The sequence below is a fragment of the Bombus affinis genome, chromosome 7, assembly GCF_024516045.1.
Source record: "Bombus affinis isolate iyBomAffi1 chromosome 7, iyBomAffi1.2, whole genome shotgun sequence".
NCBI lineage: Eukaryota > Metazoa > Arthropoda > Insecta > Hymenoptera > Apidae > Bombus > Bombus affinis.
Window position 1 is genome coordinate 10,482,971 of NC_066350.1, and position 19,761 is coordinate 10,502,731.

A 19,761-nucleotide genomic window follows, 5' to 3' on the forward strand; every position below is an offset into this window, starting at 1 on the left:
CGTATCTCGCGTGCACCTGTACGGTTCTGCGTCAACGGCTGCTACCGTATAATACACACACACGCACAGACGCGCGTGTACTTTCCCCTCATGCACGCGTCTCGCCCTATGTCTTCGTACGTGTATGTACGTGGTCGAGCAGCTTGCGACACAAACACCGACTTTACCGCTTTGGCTGTCTTTGTACCCTCCTCTGAATAGTGTCTTTCAGGCAAGTAACATCGTAATTTCATTAGGTTCCTGTCGCTCTCCACCCTGACACGCCATGTCTCTCTGTACCCGCCTCTTTCTCTCAAGCCCTCGTGCATTATTCACATTGGTCCATCGCTTATTTTCTGGTAACGATACTAAAATACATCGTAAGAATTTACCAACAGGCTGAAAGTGTTGTTTCGTCAAATGTACGATTCGTTTAAACGATTAGCAAATTACTTTGCTTCACAGAGTAAAATTTCATTTATTGGAATGAATCTTTCATTAGTACACGATTAAACGAATCCCTGTTGTTCGATTTTGTTTATTTGCGATTCTTACCTGCTATCGTGTGAATAAAACATCATAGATGACAGTGGAGAATTAGTGGAATCTTATTGCACGATCATGGGAATCATCTACTAAATTCGTTACTAGTTCAGTGTTAATAGCAAACACATAACGATGATCTTTATTTCCAAAGTAATTGAGGTAAATTCTTCGACTCGGTAGAAGCGATTCAAAATCCTTTATCGTCCAATTTTGATTCAAATAAATAGGCTTCTACCGTACTGTGTATTTGACGCCAGAAAAATAAAACTTTAATACATTGAAATGATGCAATCCACTGATATATTCTTTCCGGCAGTGTACGATAATCGAGCAACTCCAAATACCAGTGTTTCGGCCGTGCCTCTCCACACCTTCGAAGCAACGCCTAATAATCGATAGATCGGCGCGCATCGAGTATGCTTATTAACCATATTCGGTAGACGATTAATAGTCGCCGGAATATACAACGAGGCCGGCAGATTATAATTTTGTTGCACACACCCGGCGTAATACCGTGCAAGCCGATTAAACGGCAGCTGTATTTAACGATCGGTCCGTTAGCGTGCGAGTGCAGCAATTTTGCTTGGGCATTAATGCGATGTAAATGAACTTGGTAACAATTACGTATATAGCGGTGTGGAACGTTTCCTCGTCGAAGCGCGAGACCTTTCTTCGTCCTGGTGAACGCGAGAGAAGCAAACATCCGGAAGAAACATCCGTGGAAGGAGCATCAAGAATGAAAAACTGCAGACATGGATGCAAACGTCTGGGTTTCGTGGCAGGCGAGCCGTTCTTTACGACTTGGTTCGTTGTCAACGAAACCTGCACGATCTGCAACCGAATCGACGGTACGTCAACGACGTTGATCAACGTTTTCCATTCGTTGTATAAATATCGTGTTCGAAACGGCGACAAGCGAAACTGCACGGGAACAACGTCCACATATACTGGACGGAGTGGCTCGGTAGAGGCGGTAAAGGAGGGTGCGAGAAACGAGCGAGTGAAAAATGGCGCAAAAAATAACGGTAACGCGGTTTCGCTCCGCCCCCATGCTGTCAGACGCGAAAAAGGAAAAATCTCGAAACGGAGGAAAAATGACGCGAGAGCGGAGTGTGGTCGCGCGGTGATTAATATGCGTCTGTACCCGATGGAGAAAAGAGGGTTGCTGAGTATAACGATGGCCGGTCGTCGGGACGTTCTATGGTTAATCTTAATGAACAGAGGGAAGATTAAAAATGCGATGAATCAGTGAATTTATCCGCGAATCAGGTAAATTCAGAGAAATCTTGTAAAGTGTGTTCATTAAACGGGTTAGTATGTATTTCGTTGGTTTAGTTTGGCGTAACGTTTATTTCATTGGATGAGGGGTATGGTAGGCGAGTAAAACGGAAAGATCCCAAGGAGTTGGCGTGACTAGTAATCACTCGGAGGGCTCGAAAGATTCTAATCGTTAACGATCACACGGTACTTCGGCTACATACGCTCGAGCAATGGAAGGCTAGACGAGGCTAGACGAGGCTAGACGAAGCGGGCTTCGCAGGAAAGGAAGAACGGAAGACACTCGAGGTCTACTTAGGGGTTTACTTAACTCGAGATTAACTCAGAGTTAATTCACTTAGAAGGAGTTGGCCCCGACACCGCTTCGGGCTGCTATTAGGTATTACACTTGCATCAGTATTACCAGTTTACCAGAGTCACGTTGTCGGAGCATGTGGCAATCTCTTTCTCGCTCTCGAGTCAAGAACCACTTAAACTTCGATCTTACGTTACCTTCGTGTTCTACCTTGACTTCGTCCCTTTCTATCATCTCCTTTCCTCCTTCCCTTGGTGTCTTTAATCTAACAAATTCTGCAACGCATTTCCAATAAAAATCTTTAGAAACGACTTCCTCGTAGATACTACGTCACCTTTAAAGCTACCCTCATCGAAACATCTTCGTCAATGATACAAATAAATGTACAATATTTTCGAGCTGATCACACGTCGCAGACAGTTATTCAGCGAAGTTAATATCCGTTTAACGACGTTATCGTTCACCGTCGCTACACAATTCGCCAGTATTTACACACACGTACGCATCCATCTGGTTATACGTGACAACGAGTACGAATTCCATCGATGCCACGCGGCGAACGAGGTCGAACCAATCGGAAATGTGTCGCGTATTGGCCATTAACGCGACAGATCGAACGAGCACTCTTCTCTTAGCCACTGGGCCAGTCATTTGGGCATCGAAGGTCGAAACGGGTCGCTATGACGGTCGTCGCTCGCAACATATTGGAAATCACACCGCGCATAGCATAATAACAAGCGAACTCGCGATTCTCTATCACCTGCGAATGGCTGGACGCGTGTCGTGATACATGCACCAACACAGTTCCCGCCGATGCCAGATGACACGTGTACGTACGTGCTGTCCCATACACTCAAGATAAATTCCACGTGAACCATCGTCGTTCAATATAATCTGTTCGTCCCTCTCTTTCATTCGGCGTTTCTATATAAATCACTAAGCTGAATAGCGATGCAGAAGGGTGGTCGAACAGGCGCGATCCGTATCGCGCGCGTGAGAATCATTTAAACGCCACATACTGTATCCGTCAACCGAGTCGCGACCGGTTACACGAGGGTTTGCCGGGATAGAGAATTTTTCGCCTGGCCGTTTTTGTGTGTCACCAGACGCGGCAACGCTACGTTATTTACGACAAACGCCAAAAGCATTATCGAAAATTTCCCCAGTCGCGTCGTATTTATTTTTAAACCTCTACTGGTCGATTTCGCCGCTGTATAAGTTTGTGCGTGTGAGTTTTTCAATTTTGCGTATATGTATTTTATCAGTTTTTTCGCGATTTTTTTTCTGACCCATTTCGACTCTGACACCCTCGCAACCCGACCGTTATCAAAACGCAAATTTGTAGCGCGAACGTCGACCAGTCGTTCGCGTGAAATCGACTCTCAGTCGTTGCGAAAATCATTTTGATGCCGACACGCCGATCAAATAGAATGCTGTGAACGACGCTTGAAAAAAATGTTGAAAAAATAAAATTATATTCCTCCACGTGAACGACCTTGTAAATAACTAGCTCTATAAAAAAAAAAAAAGGGAAGCAGAGTGAACGATTAATTTCATCAAAGTGAAAGAGTAGAGAATTTCAGATATATGTATATATGTACATATAGAACGATGGACGTAACGCGTTCGACTAATAAGTTTCGATTATACGACGTCAATCGGTACTGGTCTACGTGTACGCGTTCATCCCCTTCTTATTGAAGCTGTTCTCCTTGGCACAATACCTGGGCACGCCATGGCGAGCCTATTACTTCGTCAGACCATTTCTGTTCTTCGAATACTCGGTGCCTCCCAGCTTTTCCTTTTCTTTTTAACATCCTCATCCTCATCAGCCTTCCCTCGACGTCAGACGTCCTACTTCCCTTCTCTCGCTCCGCCTGTGCACTATATTTCGCATTATCAGGGGTCATCCTACCCTCCGCGTTGTACATATTCAACCAAGAATCGATTTTCGACCTGTCGCCAATGCGTGCGTGCATCTTCAACCTTTGCAAACCCCGCGAATCTTTTCCTCGCACTAGCCACTCTTTTCTCTTTGACACTTTTTACTTGACGATGATTAAATTTCTGATTACGACGAAAAGAAAACGAAAATTATGTGTTTCCATTTCTGTGTCGGATTGCTCGTATAATTAATCAGTGAATTATTGCATTTATATGAATTCGTGAGTCTCGTGACGGTTCCCTCTTCTAAACAGTTGCCAACCGATAGATCTCTAATTCTATAAACCTATAATTTGGGGTAAAATTTCACGAAGCTTGGCGCAGTGACGCAAAACTGGGAACACGGCAACGTCGAGTCAGAAAGGAAAGTTGATATCAAATCATAAATACAGACACGATCCCCCGGATGCCACTCAAATTCCATTTTCACCGCCTTCAACCGCCGTTCCCCGAGGCTACGTGTTCCGGACTTGTCGCAAGTATACGAGCCAGTGATCGAACTGTCCGAGCGAATCAGTGTGCCGCCCGATACGTGCATACCTCTCCTCCTCCTACTCTCTCTCTCGTCGATCTCCCGTTTTCTCTCTCTCACACACACACACACATGTATGCCAACAGAAGGCAATGACAGCTCTCATGACAACCACGTGACATTTGCGGGTATTCCACTGGGCATCCAATTATCATTCGCCACGTACAATAAAAGACCATCGTTCCCTTTCGTAAATTTAGATACATAAGAAAGTAAATGAGAGGATTGCGAAGATTTCCACGAGCCATTTTCTCTTCCAAAGAGAAGAGAAAACAAGAGAAATTGAACGATTTCCATTTTTTTTTGCTTCCATGATTTTCGAAGAACAGAAAGGCAGAACTTCCATTTCAGCTTGTTATAAGTAACTCGAATAGTCGTTATGCAATCAATTATCAATGTAATGCGACGCTGCTAATTACGATATCCAGTCGTTTAGCTTGCGTAATGATAATTTCACTGTCATCCCTGTCGCCCAACCGTTTAATTGCACCCTTTAGATAATCGTGGACTATCGATTTTACGGTCGTTCAAAGATTCGAACGATATTCGCTATTAACTTCTTAAAAACTTTATCATTATTTTCATAGAAGGAAAATCATTCAGTCGAACTTTCAACGCGAAACTATCATTTGTTTCGAAACAAAGAACCGAATACTCCGTCCATCAGGAAACTTAAAATCGCTCTGTTTAAAAGAAAAGTAACTCGTCCTCCGAGGCCAGACGCGAAAATTTCATATTCGGTGTAAACCGAACTTTGTTTAGCGTTCGCGATGGCGGTTCATTCTTCCATACTTGATGTTTTCTACACACACCGAGCCCACTGCCTGAAACGTCCCTCCCCTGTGAAGCGACACCGCTGAAAACCACTCCTGATCATTCGCGCGTACTACATTATTTTTACCTTCGCAACTAGAGCGGCGAAACACGCAGGCGTTATCAAACACGGCTTTGTCTAACTTTAATTGAAAATATTGGAATAAATCTTCCAATAGACATTGTCGAGCGAACCAGTGGCTGTACAGGCACAGTGCGCCAAGAGATAGGGGTGAGACCGAGGCTACGGGGGGGTTGGAGGGTTGAAAACAGGGCGACAGAGCAAGGATGGGACGCGGGGCGGACGAAAGCGGGGTTGGAACGAGTAACTGGATGGCCGATGAGTGGAACAGGGACACGAACGTCAACGAGCGGGCCAGAAGAGGTAAATAGCCATTTGCGGTCGAGCTTATAGCGAAGGTTCGCTGTTCAAAAATGGCTACCGCCTTGTCGCAGTCACCGGACCGTTTTGGCAATTCGAATCAATCTCGCGCCTATTTCCCTTCCCACCAAACCAGCAGCGGCAGGGACACCTTTATTTCGTAGCCGTCGAAACAGTTTATGCCGTATCAGCGTTTCCGTCGGTGCGGCAAATGGAGTTCACCTGTGACCGTGCTCTTTCTCTTTGCCATTCTGGTCGCGTGTGTTCGACCGTGCACGCGGTTGCACAAAGTAACAGGTTATTATCGTTAGTCTCGACCGTTTCGTGTTTCACTTAGCGGTTTTCGGAAAGAGGCTTCATCCTCAACTGAAAACTATTCGTTTCGAGAATTAGGAACTTCCAGGAACACGCTGGTTGCTCACATATTTAGCGAAAATACGCGAATGCGCGTACAATTTGCAGAGTTAATTAAACAAAGAAAATGAAGCGGAGGAGAAAAATACGGTGTAGTTTCGAGTGTGAAAACGTTGGCAAGTGACTAGCCGAAAAATGGCGGATCAGGCTGGCTAGGGTTGAACCGTCTCCAAGCTTCGACGAGCCTCGTTCGGAACCCCGGTAATGACGATAACGAATCGACGTAATGGCGGTAGGCAGCCGATCGTCGACTGCTGGCGACAACGCCGCCGCTTTGGAATTTGGAGCGTGGCAGAGCTACATAGGTAGGCACGAGCAACGACGATTATCGGAGTCGATCATTCAATTTTGCGCTGCAAATTGTCCGCGCCGGAAACTCATATCCGGGCACTTCCGGTTCTCCCTGGTTCCGCCCCCGGGAAGAGGAATCTGGCGAAAGGGCGGCCTCGCTGAATGGCCCGGTTCAAGAGCGAGCTAGGGACCTGAACAACGTTGACAGACTGAAAGAGACAGAGAGAGAGAGAGAGAGAGAGAGAGAAAGAAACGGGACGGAGAGAGAGCTCTCTCTCCTGGAGAGAAAGAGAGAAGTAGAGGAAAAGGAAAGGGTGGGAAAGAGAGAAAGAGAAGCCAGGGACAGACAGGAGAGAATTGAGGAACGGAGAGGTCGCAGGTTGGATAGACAGCAACAAGCACTATTTCGATTGATTGCTCGTCGTCCTACTAGGGCTGTTCGCGTCATTACCGATCTTGCTGAGAATGGAGCCTCACCTGTGCACTATCCTGATCCTCCATTCTATTGTTGCTGTTATAATCCTTTGTCGAATGTTATTCGTTCCTTCTCTATGTAGAGGTGTTTACATTCGATAGACTGCCATGTAGAAATTCCGTTTTGTTCTATCAATAGTCGCATATTCGATGCTTTTATCGTTATTGTATTTGTTTATCGAATGTTGCTAGCTTGTACACATCCATGTACTTGCTATACGTAGGTATTTATATTTGACAAAATAATCTGTACACAATTGTGCTATCGTCAAGCAGGCGATGTTCTATGTAAAATTACGTGACAAAAAGTTACAACGAATTCATCGTTCATTGGTTTCCTTGATTTTCGTGGTTTTCCTAACATCGAGCGTGTCTAATTCCGATTCGTGCTTTTTCTAATTCGAACGAAGGCAGGTTTCCGAATTCTCGTTCCCCAGAGTACTGATAAAATTTGATTATTAAACTGGAAGCGCATCTAATCCACGCATTACTATTCATCGCCACACCGCCGTCAAACTGACGAATCCAGCGAAATTATTCTCGTCAATCTGTACTCTATTGGGAGCCGAATTGGCGTGTGCACTGCTTTGCGGTCTCTTTGATCCATTCTCTTGCCCCTTTTCTTCTCGGTTCTTTTTCCGTGCAATTTCATCACGCAAAGCGACGGAAACCAGGAAATAGCTAGCACGTTTACCTTTTTGCCCGAGGTCGTGAATAATCGTAAAATCTGTTCCCATGTCCGATTGTCGGGCGAAAAAATTATTAGCCGATTAACCGCGGCCAGCATAGGGCAAAAGTGACAAGGACAACGGCGAGTCGATGTAAATCGGGATTTGTCGAATCGATCGTCGTTCACATCGAAGCGGTGATTAGGCCACAGATACTAACTATTATCGGCTGCGCCTACAATTAGTGTCTTTTAGCAGGCACGGTCTAAATTTTCGAACTGTTTCGGCAAACACATCGTGGCGTTCCGCGTGGATGATGATACTGGCTTCATTAACAGTTTATACTCCACTTAACCGGCTCGTTTGTGCGGATTATGCTCGAGAAGATCGCCCTATAAACTCTGCCGGATCGCGAGCAGAAGTCTCGTAAAATTATGCAGAATTCGGCTGGGTCCCACTTATGAGAACGTATCGGCGGGCCGACGTCCGCCTCCATACGGATTACATGTTTTCCTATTAACGCAAATTCCATCGATACACTCGTTTCGATACAGATACAGCAGCGATCCTCGATTCGATGCGCACTCGCGATAATCTCGCGATCGTTCTTCCCAGAGTGGATCCGGTGAACGGTCACCGATGTATGAAAATTTACACGGTCCGAGCGGCTCGTCGAACGAGCGCGATTTCTTGCTTCGATTATTCCTAAAACTGCGTCGCAGAAATTGAATTCTCAGGTAATCAAGCAATACAAATGCAAATACCAGCTCGAACGGCCGCGTTATCACCGCTTCGAAATATTCCGCATAAATAAACAATCGACGGCTACGAGTTACATTCATTTACAATATCGATCGGCCAACGTGTTGCCGTTAAACCGGGCGTCGTTGATCAATCAACGATCTTGACGCACGTTCGATCGTCGAACTATATCGTCCGGTGTTTTTTCTCTGATATTCAGAATGCCAGGTTCCGACGTTTCTCGCGATCTCTCGCTAATTTCGCGGCGACACCGATTGTTTGTCGCGAGTTCTACGTCGAACCGGACGCGGACGCGGTTCTCGGGTCAGAATCACGCGAGTCGCGGTCCAATTCGTCACTGTTCGCGTCGACGTGTTTCGGGGTTGATCGGTGTCGAACGATCGTTGGACGATTCGTGCGATTCGTAACCGTGAACAAATAGCCAATTATTCTTTTCCAAGTCATTACATCGTTCTGCGAGATTTACTGTTCCGTTTCATTCGTGCATCGTTCGCCTCGATTCGCCAATCAAAGCGACAGTTTGTAACGCTTCGCAACGGTGTCAGTTGATTTGTCAACGTTAGAGGTAATAACCCGTGCTATTGTATTATGCGTTGCATTTCCACCGTCCGTTCCCTGTTAACGTAACGAATTCCGTTCGAAAAACAGAGACATCGCGTATTAAACGGCCAGGATTTTCATGGCGCGCAAATAAATACAATAAATACGATAAATTCGAGTGACCTTTCGTTCGTTGTATTAAACGTTATATATATGTTATTATATATATATATATATATATATATATATATATATATATGTATATGTATATATTGCGGAAAGTTAATTACGGCCGCGAAACTAGTCGACAGTCTACAAAAGACACTCGCCGTTAGAAATTTCGTGACGAGAACGTAACGAGGCATCGTCGACGGACGCATGAAAGCGCTTACCTTCCGCAAAGGCGTGCTCGAAGTGGCTTTTGTGCGATTCACGGCGCGCGTCACAAGAATAGTTGCCAGTATGCGTAACACCAATGGCATTACCACGCCTAGCCTCGGTTTCTCGCGAAGCGTTTCAAACGAGTGACGCGCCGATAGCGTCACACAGTTCACCAGGATTCGTTTAACGCGATTCAAACGAAAGTTGGCAAAGTTGGTCTGGTTACACGACAGCGGCAGTGTCAGTGTTGTACGGCGGGCACAAAGTCGGAAATCGCCTTCAATAAAGTGCAACTTTCGCGAGTTCGCCTCGTCGTCGTCGACTCGTCGCCGGAGTTTCGCGTTCTAAACGAGCGAAAACAACGAACAAGTTCGTCGGCTGGAGTTCTTCTCCGAAAAATTAGTCGGCAACGGAATCGGTCTCGTTGGACGAGTCGGTGGGATTTAGAGAAGGAGACAGTAACGAGGAGAAGGACGATGCGTTCCGGTAATTGGAACAATTTTTCAGGTGTGACGGTACTGCTCCGTCACGATCGAAACGAAGAATCGCTTTTGTCGCGGCCGTTTAAACGCGACGAGGCGACCGACGAAGAAAGAAAGTTGGCCAGCCTACTAAAAATTCAAAACGCGGGCGAATTTCCTTGGGAATAAATTTCCAAGTTTCCTTCGCGAGAATAGCCGAGCAAATACGGCGTCGCGAGCTTATCCAACCCTGGAAGGAGCTAGAAAGTTTGACGCATTGCCGGTGAATAAACCGAAACGATTGTTACGCAACGTTTGCGTAAAGAAAGGGGGAAAGAACTTTTTTAACTGTACGTCGTGTGTTACGTGAATTCTATAATAGCCAAATAATAAAAGAAAGAAAAAAATGAACCACGAGAGATTAGTTGGCTTTCTTTAACGTTTCAAAGCTACCGTTTCTTTCAGCTCGTGTTATTCATCCATATCGAGGACAACGACGATAGACTATGAATAATAGTCAATCCAATATAACGACGACGTGAGTAACTGATAACAATGTACATCGCGCTATAAAACGATATAGCATCCTGATCGAAACTACATTTTCAAATAACTATGCCTTGTGAAAAAAGTTGCGAGTTGAAAACTCGCGATGCGCCGACAGCGATAACCCTATCGTCAGAGGCTGATGGAAAAGAGTACCTGTTTTCGCCTCGAGGAAGAATGTCGCATCCACGGGGACAAAACATGTCCTTGACTGCCGTTATAAACCATCGACGAGGTCTTCTCGGGTAATACCAATTTCTCGTTTTCTAATTTTCTTTCCAGATATTATTCCATCATACATACGTACATACACGCCATTGATATATTATATCATCGACGACATTAATAACGTATCGGAGCCAAAATACTATAGGGCCTTGCACGATCAACGCGATATACAAGAGCGCGGAAAGCGTATAATTTTACGATCATTGAATTCAGTTTTCCAATGAAACATTTTCAACGTGACGGTCCACTGATTCGTTTGAATTTATTTCGCTGAGTGTATTGACGCGAAATCGACCGGTTCACTACGGTTAAATACCTGCCAGGCTCTTCACATATGCTCACTGAAATCGCGTTCTATATGTTTTAATCGTCACGATACGATCTCTGTCTCGAATCCAATGAACGTCAAACGCGAAACGCCAACTGATTCCCTTCCGATAGGGCATTGATTTCAGGGTTAGGCAGTAACATGTCGCTACCCTCCTGCATCCCACAGGATCAGGAATTTGTAACGGGACACACGACAGGATGTAAAATACCGTTGTTAAACAATCGAAATCATCCGGAGAGGAACGATCACGAAAGGCAACGACCCAATTTCCTACCATTGTCACCTGTCAACACGGCTTACGTGTCTGTAAACGCTTTGGAACCAGCGAAGGGTGAGCGCGTTTTTATTTACGAAAGTGCACACTCAAAGCAATTAAGGGATGTTCAACGATATTGAAAATTTCGTTCGATAGTCAAGCAACAGATGATCGAGCAACGACCAAAATTGACAGAGAAAAGAAAGTGTCATGCGGAAATGGTGTCCATTATGAGTACTCTCTACGCGAATTTATTGATCGTAGTTGGACTTGCTGTACCTATCACTGCTAATGTGACGGAAAGAGTTCCAGCTTCGTTGAATCAGGTGCTAAGTTTTCTTATAAATATTCTTTAATGTCATTAGAAAGGATATCATCTCGAGAAATACGCTATAACGAATCTGTTTAGGGTTTCTATTTGTATTTATACGTAGTCAGCGTCACGTTCGTGATCTCTATGTACGTAATGGTATTGAGGGACAAAGCCGAGAAGAATATGGTGCGGAAAAACGAGAAGGAAGAGACGTTAAAATTCGACGAGAAGGGCGATCGCGTGAACGCGTGTCAGGTAAATTTGCGCTTCGAAAATATTTAATCGCCTCCGAAATGAACTTGGAATCACGTCCAACGTTGCCGTTACCTTTTGCACCCGCGAATGTTTGTCTTTGTCAAAGTGTCAGAAACGATCAGAGACAATCCCTTTCAGGTGTCTCGGCCTGTGCAACTGTTCACTAACTGACAGGCCAATCATTCGTTACACCGACTCGGCCATTGAATAATTTGTACGAAAACATTTCTCATCGAGCGTGTGAATTTGCGAACAGTCCGGTACATTCTGATTAACGAGTCGCATTCAACTACGTAACACACGTACAATATACAGATGTAAAAAAAAAAAAATCCTTCTTCCCTTAGACGCAACAGTACGGCAGCTTTTGTCTGAGACTCGGCGCAGTGGGATTTGGCGCTGGCTCGTTGGTATTTACGGGATTGCAAATTGGGGCGGAAATAGCTTCCGGTCCGTTCAGGGCGATTACACCGGGTGCCAGGCTGCTGCTAGTTACGGCTCAGATGCACTTTATATTTCTCAACAGTAAAAGTCTCAACTTGGCCAAGCACGCCGCCCTCGCCAAGTTAGGCTTGATGCACATGATCGCGACTAATCTCTGCGAATGGCTGCAGGTACGTGAACCGATGAATAAAATAGAAACATTTGTCATCACGAGACGCAAGATGTTTGAACAACCTGATACATTACACTCATCGTGCTTATTCGAAACGCGATTCAAAAGCGAAACATCGTTGCATCAACTACATAGTCGAGCGATTCGAGTTAATTTGCCAGTGATCATCGCGTCATGTCCGACAACATTCGAAAACGTTTCAATGATAACGAACTCGAATAAAGAGGAAAGAACATACCAGCAACAGAAATGATATCGCTTTGAACGTCAGCCAGCATTTCGATGACCATTAGTATGAACGAGCGGTTAGTGTCGATTAAACGTATTTACCATTTATCAAAGCCGAATTCGCTGTTTATTTCTGTATTCATAGAAACGCGCGCTACCGGTTTTAACCAACACTAGGTCTCATTTTCACGTGGAAATGGAAGTACTCGCGTATCAACGACCGGGAACGGTTACAACGCGTGGCTTTTGATCTTTGTGTTATGAAAAAGCGCGAGAGCGAGCAACGCGCTTCTGTCACGCAGCCGATGTTTTCACCGTTGTGTTTCCGTCACGTCGATACGCGTGCGTCAAGGTGAATTTTTCACGAGTCCTCAGGCATTCCGTTTGTTTGCCAAGGCGTTGGTCGAGGAAACGCAACACGAGATCGATCAGCTGGGCTACACGCACGACGACGATGACGGTATCCTCAAGTCGCTTCTGAGAGACGCCAGCCCGTTCCTTTTCCCGTGCACAATTGAATTCAGTTTAATTTGCGCGGTGATACTGTTCGAGATGTGGAAGAGGGTGGACGAGAAGATCGATGCTAAAAGCGAGATCCCGACGAGATCGTCGTATCACCTTAGCATAGATTGCAGCAGCTCTCACAAGTCAGCCTGGAAATTTAATTAGTCCGATAGAATTCCCCGTTAATTTGTTAATGCGATATCGTTGAGATTTCAAGATTGTTTCGTTCCGACGTTTCCTTCTCGACGTTTTTCAGAGGTCTCTTTGGCGGAATTCTAGTCGTTGCCGCGACGATATTGAGCTTGATCATGTTCTTCGTGCTGAAGGAGGCCAAGATGAAGATCGCGATCGTTCAGGTTACCTCGTTGGACGCGACTATACTTATGTTAGGTAAGTGGCGATATTTTATAGAATTATCGTATCGTATATCGCTATTTTGAAATTTACAGTTAACGGAGATCAATGATCCGCCTTGTCACCAAGATATTTTCGATATTAAATTTCAGCGAACATCATGCGTTAAAGTCGCGTCGATAAAATCCCAATATTTTTGTGCTTTATTCTTATAAATCAAAGAAACGATCAATTATCGTAGGTATGATCGCTTCGGTCGCTGGAACATTGAAATTGCAAGCGTTGCAACAAAAGATTATCAAGCCATCGGACTTGGATACCACCCTGTTGGCGGCAGCTCAAGCTGGGGTCTATCTGCATTGTCTGTTCGGAGTTGTTGGTGATATATTGACAATGGGTCCGACCTGGATACTATCGCTTATCACAGATTTATTAGCCCTGCTACAGAGCACGAGTCAGACACTGCTTATTAAAGTAAGAAATTAATAGCACGAAGAATAAAATCTCGCGCTATCGACAGGTAGAACAACTGTCTTTCGACTATTCAAAAATTTGTAGAATGCATGGGGAAGACGTTGCTCCAGAAACGACAAGCCTGGCAAGGAACTGATCACCTTTCTGATAGTCGTCAATATCGCCTTATGGACAGTGAACACACTGGAGAAATCTCGGGCTGGCGTCCGTCCTGATCATTTACGATTCTTCGGTGTATGGGCATGGACCATCATAACGCACGTGTCTATGCCATTGGCTATATTCTATCGGTTTCATTCGGCGATATGCCTGTTCGAAATATGGAAGACGTGTTACAAATGTAGGTCCAACAGCGTCGTTCAATCTCCTTACTAAGTTATCTGATTCAAAACGATAACTTTATAGTACGGTTATTTTGATAAAATTGTTACTTTTCATAAAGAGTATAAGTAAAACACACAAAGAAATTGCGTTATCCTTCGACGTTCCTTAATTACCATTTAACTTGGCAAACACAAAAGAGAAAGAGAAAGAGAGGCAGAGAGACTGAGAGAACAGAAAAAAAAAAATGAAGAAAAGAGGACTGGCGATCCTTCGCAAATAACAACGTTACAAGACACAAAAGGCAAACTTGTCCGCAACGTTTACTACCTTGCACGGGAACTTCTAAGCTGGCGCCAAAGACAAAGGGTAAAAGGGCCGTTTCAAAGCCTTCTTCGTTGGCTGCGACGATGTTGGCGAGGACGAGGACGAGGACGCGACGTGCCATGCTCGACGCAAATCGATAGAGGTGCGTACTTTTATCGGTGTACCACAGAGAAAAGATAGACGGTAACGATGATGGTGGACGGTCGACAGTTTGATACGGTTTACGGTAAACACATTTCGGTAGCAATCACATCACGAGGCAAGCAAGCCTCGCTGCAGCGAGAAGTAGGTGATGCTTCGGTGGTTGGAGAAAGCGAGCGAGTGGACGGTGAAGAGCTCTTAGCCAACCCTTTGTTGCTCCTGCCACCACTATTGCACCCTCTTCCTTCATCACCCTGCCGGCCCCTCTGCTCTGCCCTCTTTAACTCCTACCCTAAACGTAGCGGAGGCTGTACTCTTGACCAAAGGCTTCTGATTTACTTAGCCTATCGAGTGCTCTCGGACTCGTCCACCAAGAATACCGTGTACGCGTCCCGTCCGTGTACCTTGTGTTCCGAAATTTCCAACTTAATGCTCCACTTACTGCTCGTCTGCCTTCCGCGTCAAGATTTCGAAGACCTGATTGCGTTCGCTCTCGTATAAATAAATTTTTCAAGTAAAGGGCCGAAACACGCTTAATTACTTACGGGGGTGAGGGGTTTCTTTCATCGGAAGAAAGCGTAACTATTAGTTGGAAAGCTGAAAGCAATAATTGTTGGGAAAAATGTTGCACAAAAACATGTATGAATCTTCGGCGAGAGCAGAAAGAACAGAGGGTGTTAGTAACAGCCGTCACAATCCTCTAACGCTCGTCGTAGCTTTTGTTTTTTTTACGGATTTAACCAGGATTTACCGTCTCTACGACCGCCGAGCTGCGCGACCTACCACCACCAGCATCGGATACAATCTGCAACGCGCGCATGGAAAACGTTCGGCTTCCAAGGAAACGTGAAATCTTAGATTTGCCCGGCTTTCGTTGGATATCGTGAACTACGTAAAAAGTACTCGCGCACGAGTTTTTAGGAATTTGTCCGAAAAGATCGACAGAACAGAAGAAGCAGAATGAATGAAATTGGTAGGACAATCTAGCGCCATAGGTCGTAATCCATTTACCTAATTTAATTGGCAGTAGAATTTAAAGTTGCACCATAAGCGGTGACCGTAATTGTCGTATAACGAGTCATCTATTAACGATAATAGTTATTATCGGACTGAATCGGCCACGCAACGAGAATATCGATTATTATTAACGACGAGATTATTTATAGCGGGGACACCTTGAAAGCGAAATAATCAAGGACTGTGTGAATTTGCATTTAACATTCGATGAATACGAAAGTTTTCGCTCGAGTTTGACCGTTTGCGCGATAATTCTTGGACGAGGCACGATGCTCCTTGTATCGGTCACGGGAAAATCTTGCAATTTATCGGCTCCTGTCCTGTAACTCCCGTCGATTCGAAAGTCCACGTTGGCAGAAAGGAACCAAGCATGGAAAAGGAAGAAAAGACGATGCGACAACGACGGGACGAGGAAACCTTGATATATCCTCCAAACACAAGAAGAGAGAACGTCTTGGCGGATTTATCGGAGCAGCAGATAATGGATGGTCTCCCAGCAGGGGAACTTTTTTGAATAATATAACGTACAACTAGCGGAAATGCTTCGATTTTATGGCGAATTGAAATACGCTTATACCTTTTCCTCTTTGTCTTTTTCTCCGGTAAATACTGCAATAAAATAATCGCTCGCCAAAAGGAATAGCCTCTTGTTGTCGCCCACGGCCATCAGCGGAAGACCGAAAACGTATCGACACGTGAAATCATTAAACGTTCGAAATAAAATTATCTCGGCGAGAGCGGAGCATAAAGGAGCCATGCGAAGGGTCAGCGGCGATTCTCTTTCTCGACCCAATTACACGAGGCTTTAATGAATTTTCGATATGGTCGTAGCTGCCCGCTACGACGCGTTGATAAAAAGAACGAGGAAAAACAAGTAAATTATTCGGTCGCTGTCGATGTAACTGAAATAAGGAGAAAGAGCGTGAAGGTGGAGAGGGAGGGGTAGACTTTGACGAAAAGATATGACAGTGGTATTGGGCAGAACAACCCGACAAATACCACTGGCGGAGGTCGTCGATTGGACGATCCTCGGGAATGTATTTAATTCGATTGGACTCTGCCTCCATCTGCACGAGACAAGAGAGAAGAAGGGAGGGTAACTCGCAGCAAGGACGAGGGAACCTCTGTTTCCGGCGGAAATGAGACCTTCGCGACTCGTACTCCCATCCTCCGCTACCAATTTTGCCTCCTCCTGAACGCTTTCTCGAACCTCTTCGATCAGCCTATGGCCGTTTCCCTAACCGAGCTATCTATCGCTCTCTATCTCGAGGGTGAGAATGCAAATCGTATTTATATTGTATCTCACGCGACCAAGTAAATATTTCAAGCAGCCATAGTTACCCGCGTTTCGTGCGAAACTTGCTCTCTGGAAATCATTGAAATCCACTTGCTGAATTATATTGCTTTCCCGCTCTTTCCAGCTCTCTCGTTCCTCATCCATCTCGCTCCGTCCCTTTCCACGTTTCGCTCTCTTTCAAATATTTAAATTATAAATATTTATCGATGTCGCGAAACTCTAGTTTCTGACCGAAACGTGCGACTGAAAGCAGACGTTGTAATTTGACAGCGATATTATCATTATTGGACGACCGTTTATTGCGATTTATTGAAATACATGGCCGTGCGTCGGGCAAATTGGAACTTAAACAAATCCCATTTCTACGATGATACCGTGTTTTCTATTATAGCAGTGACTGCATAGGAGGGTAGGAGTGGTAAGCTTAGTAAAAATAAAAAAGACATTAGCGTAAGAAAAAAAGGAAAAAAAGAAGGAAGGTGAGACGAGGTAAAGTCGGAGCCGGAAAGACTTACTAATGCTCCCTCGCAGCTCTGCTGAATGTCGCTTGGTCTCCATGGATGTAATTTTCACTGTATGCCCGGATTAGAAGCCAGCTCGTCGGAGGCTCCTCCACGGTATGCCGCTTGATAAGTATTGCCCCATACCTCTTGAATACACTAGAACTGGGAAAAGGATTCGAGATGATCTCAAAGCGGTCGATTGGCCTCGACGTGACGTTACGGGTCACGGGGATAGGCAGCTGTTATGTCTCATTAAAAATCCAGGTGCTATAATAGCGCGGATTAATGATAAGAGCATAAAGGCAGGAGAATCATGTAGGTTGTCAGAATCACGTAAAAGCTATTATTATGATACCTGCCATTTCGATGAGATTGAGTTTATTTAACATCTCGAGAGAAAAATATCCATCAATCTTTCCAAAGAAGTAGATCTTAAGAAACCAATACTTGATACGTATACTTTTATATATAAATTTATCTATATTTAATACGCGTGTACACAATTTTTGCGACACGGTCAATGTAAAGGATATTTTACCTAAAGATATTGAAACATCTTTCTTATAGGTCTTGTGTGTGTCGGTGAAACCAATATCTATTTAAAGTAAAAAAATTGCTGATCGAAAGAGTGGATTACGTGAATTCACCGTTCTTGAGAAGGGCAAGGACAAAACTTTTGCTAGATGGTATTTCTTACAATCAGATAAGCGGATCATTGGAAAATTCGGTAAAAAAATAATCCTAGGGAAAAATGCACCGGCGTAAGATACTTCTATATTTTTGTATTCGGCTCTTCAACTCCAAATGATGCTGTGAAAAAAAATGTAATATTATTGTTGTGTGTAAAGGTATCGATAGTTACGTGTTTTTTAATGAAACGATGTGAAAGAATATATGGACTAAATAATTATTTAGTTTAATTTCCTTTATTTATGTTCTTAGAACTAAGAAGTACATTGTCATATAATGCATAACCGATAAGATAAGAAACTTTTAGTAGCTCATAGTTTTAGTATTCGCTGTTTTAACTCAATAGATAGATCATTATCAAGTTGATACTGCTGGTGCAATAATGTTTTAATCACGTTGTGTTTCAAGCAAATTTGTAATTTATTTTCTTTGTCAAAAGCACTGCGATGGCGCTTGTAGATATGCCGCCGATTTTTTTTTTTTTTTTATGATGCTGTTACGATAGATTATTTAAATGTCTTTTATTCACATATGTAGTTAAACTTGCATCGGCTTTGGCATTCTGGAGGGTTCAGATGTTCGTGGTAGTTGAACACACTCAGCTAATGACCGTATCTAAAATAAATATAACAGTTGCATGTAGGAGTTAGTATATATATAAAACAGAAAAGTTATACAAAATATATGAAAATCTTTTGTGCTTCTTCTACAAACACACAATTTTCAAAAGCTTTAAGAAGCCTGTTGTGTATTGTTGTTTGTTGTAAATTGTACTCACTTTTGGAACTCCCACTCTCGATTATCAAGTGGACAAACTTGTCGAGTCTTCAACCAACGTGAGATGCAATGGAAATGGAATGCATGCTATGCGAAAAAAAAGTGTAAAAAATTAAAATAAAAAAGTTAAAATATTTTACTTCTGCTGTTGATACTAAATGTGTATTGTAACAAAATGCTATAACGATAGAATGCATACATTGCATACACCCCAAGCTACGGTACATTCTTCGCTAGTAGCTGACGCTTGATTTGCTTGACATTCAATGCATAAATCCATTATATGATTACGGCAGATCGCGCAATTATCTACTACGATATCTGTAAAATAATAAATTTTATAATTATTGGAATAATCTTGCGCCATAGGTATTAAATTAAACATATTATTTTTTACAATAAATTATATATATAATGTAATTTTCGAATACGTACCCCATGCCCAAAGAGCCACAGCATTCCACTGTAATATAAAATTTCGTATTTTCAATTAAATATTACAAACAAACTATGCGAATATAATAAAAATGACAACGCAAAAATGAGGTTAGGATTTGTGGATTAATTTCTTAAAACTTTTTAAATTTATAGGAGATTTATGAAATATTTTCCTAATTTCTTCGTCTCACCTTTTTTACTTCGAAACGTTTTTTCTCTCCTTTACTACTACTCGAAGTTGGTAAATCACTTTCTTCATCATCAATTTCCATTGCCGACGCCATATTTAAATTTTGATATCTGAAGCCAACTGATACCTGACACCTTGTGTAAGAAATTCAAAGTACAATGTACAGGCGATACGAAGGCTGTACGAATGTATTTA

The 19,761-nt window shown here is 43.6% G+C and overlaps 2 protein-coding genes across 5 annotated transcripts; one reads left to right on the forward strand and one right to left on the reverse strand.

Annotated features, from left to right (window-relative positions):
• The first annotated feature begins 7,733 nt into the window (after positions 1 to 7,733).
• On the forward strand, positions 7,734 to 14,332 carry LOC126918962 (proton channel OtopLc-like). 3 transcript variants are annotated; one of them, XM_050727589.1, is made up of 11 exons: positions 7,734 to 8,943; positions 10,226 to 10,298; positions 10,393 to 10,551; positions 10,976 to 11,196; positions 11,278 to 11,447; positions 11,531 to 11,689; positions 12,037 to 12,303; positions 12,930 to 13,180; positions 13,294 to 13,427; positions 13,633 to 13,865; positions 13,950 to 14,332. In XM_050727589.1, exons 2-11 carry the CDS (start codon positions 10,267 to 10,269, stop codon positions 14,238 to 14,240), a joined length of 1,917 nt encoding a protein of 638 aa, XP_050583546.1. In that variant the 5' UTR covers positions 7,734 to 8,943; positions 10,226 to 10,266; the 3' UTR covers positions 14,241 to 14,332. The 3 variants fall into 3 exon arrangements, with proteins under 3 accessions (XP_050583546.1, XP_050583548.1, XP_050583547.1); XM_050727591.1 differs by lacking the exon at positions 7,734 to 8,943 and adding an exon at positions 9,175 to 9,785; XM_050727590.1 differs by lacking the exon at positions 7,734 to 8,943 and adding an exon at positions 9,932 to 10,110.
• A 4,046-nt stretch (positions 14,333 to 18,378) lies between these two features.
• LOC126919016 (RING-box protein 1A) lies at positions 18,379 to 19,708 on the reverse strand. 2 transcript variants are annotated; one of them, XM_050727701.1, is made up of 5 exons: positions 19,568 to 19,705; positions 19,374 to 19,401; positions 19,138 to 19,259; positions 18,940 to 19,025; positions 18,379 to 18,776 (listed from the first exon to the last, which is right to left on the reverse strand). In XM_050727701.1, the coding sequence occupies exons 1-5, from the start codon at positions 19,658 to 19,660 to the stop codon at positions 18,764 to 18,766; spliced, it is 342 nt and encodes a 113-aa protein (XP_050583658.1). In that variant the 5' UTR covers positions 19,661 to 19,705; the 3' UTR covers positions 18,379 to 18,763. The 2 variants fall into 2 exon arrangements, with proteins under 2 accessions (XP_050583658.1, XP_050583659.1); XM_050727702.1 differs by lacking the exon at positions 18,940 to 19,025 and having other exon boundaries at positions 19,568 to 19,708.
• Between the last annotated feature and the right edge of the window lie 53 nt (positions 19,709 to 19,761).

What these genes read in the sequence shown, in the direction of transcription:
- LOC126918962 (XM_050727589.1), top strand. Translation starts at nt 10,267, where the DNA reads ATGAATAATAGTCAATCCAATATAACGACGAC. An exon ending in GATTGCAGCAGCTCTCACAA is followed by an intron (nt 13,181 to 13,293) that starts GTCAGCCTGGAA and finishes GACGTTTTTCAG; the next exon opens with AGGTCTCTTTGGCGGAATTC. An exon ending in CGCGACTATACTTATGTTAG is followed by an intron (nt 13,428 to 13,632) that starts GTAAGTGGCGAT and finishes CAATTATCGTAG; the next exon opens with GTATGATCGCTTCGGTCGCT.
- LOC126919016 (XM_050727701.1), bottom strand. Translation starts at nt 19,660, where the DNA reads ATGGCGTCGGCAATGGAAATTGATGATGAAGAAAGTGATTTACCAACT. An exon ending in TGTGGCTCTTTGGGCATGGG is followed by an intron (nt 19,260 to 19,373) that starts GTACGTATTCGA and finishes ATTATTTTACAG; the next exon opens with ATATCGTAGTAGATAATTGC. An exon ending in TAGCTTGGGGTGTATGCAAT is followed by an intron (nt 19,026 to 19,137) that starts GTATGCATTCTA and finishes TTTTTCGCATAG; the next exon opens with CATGCATTCCATTTCCATTG.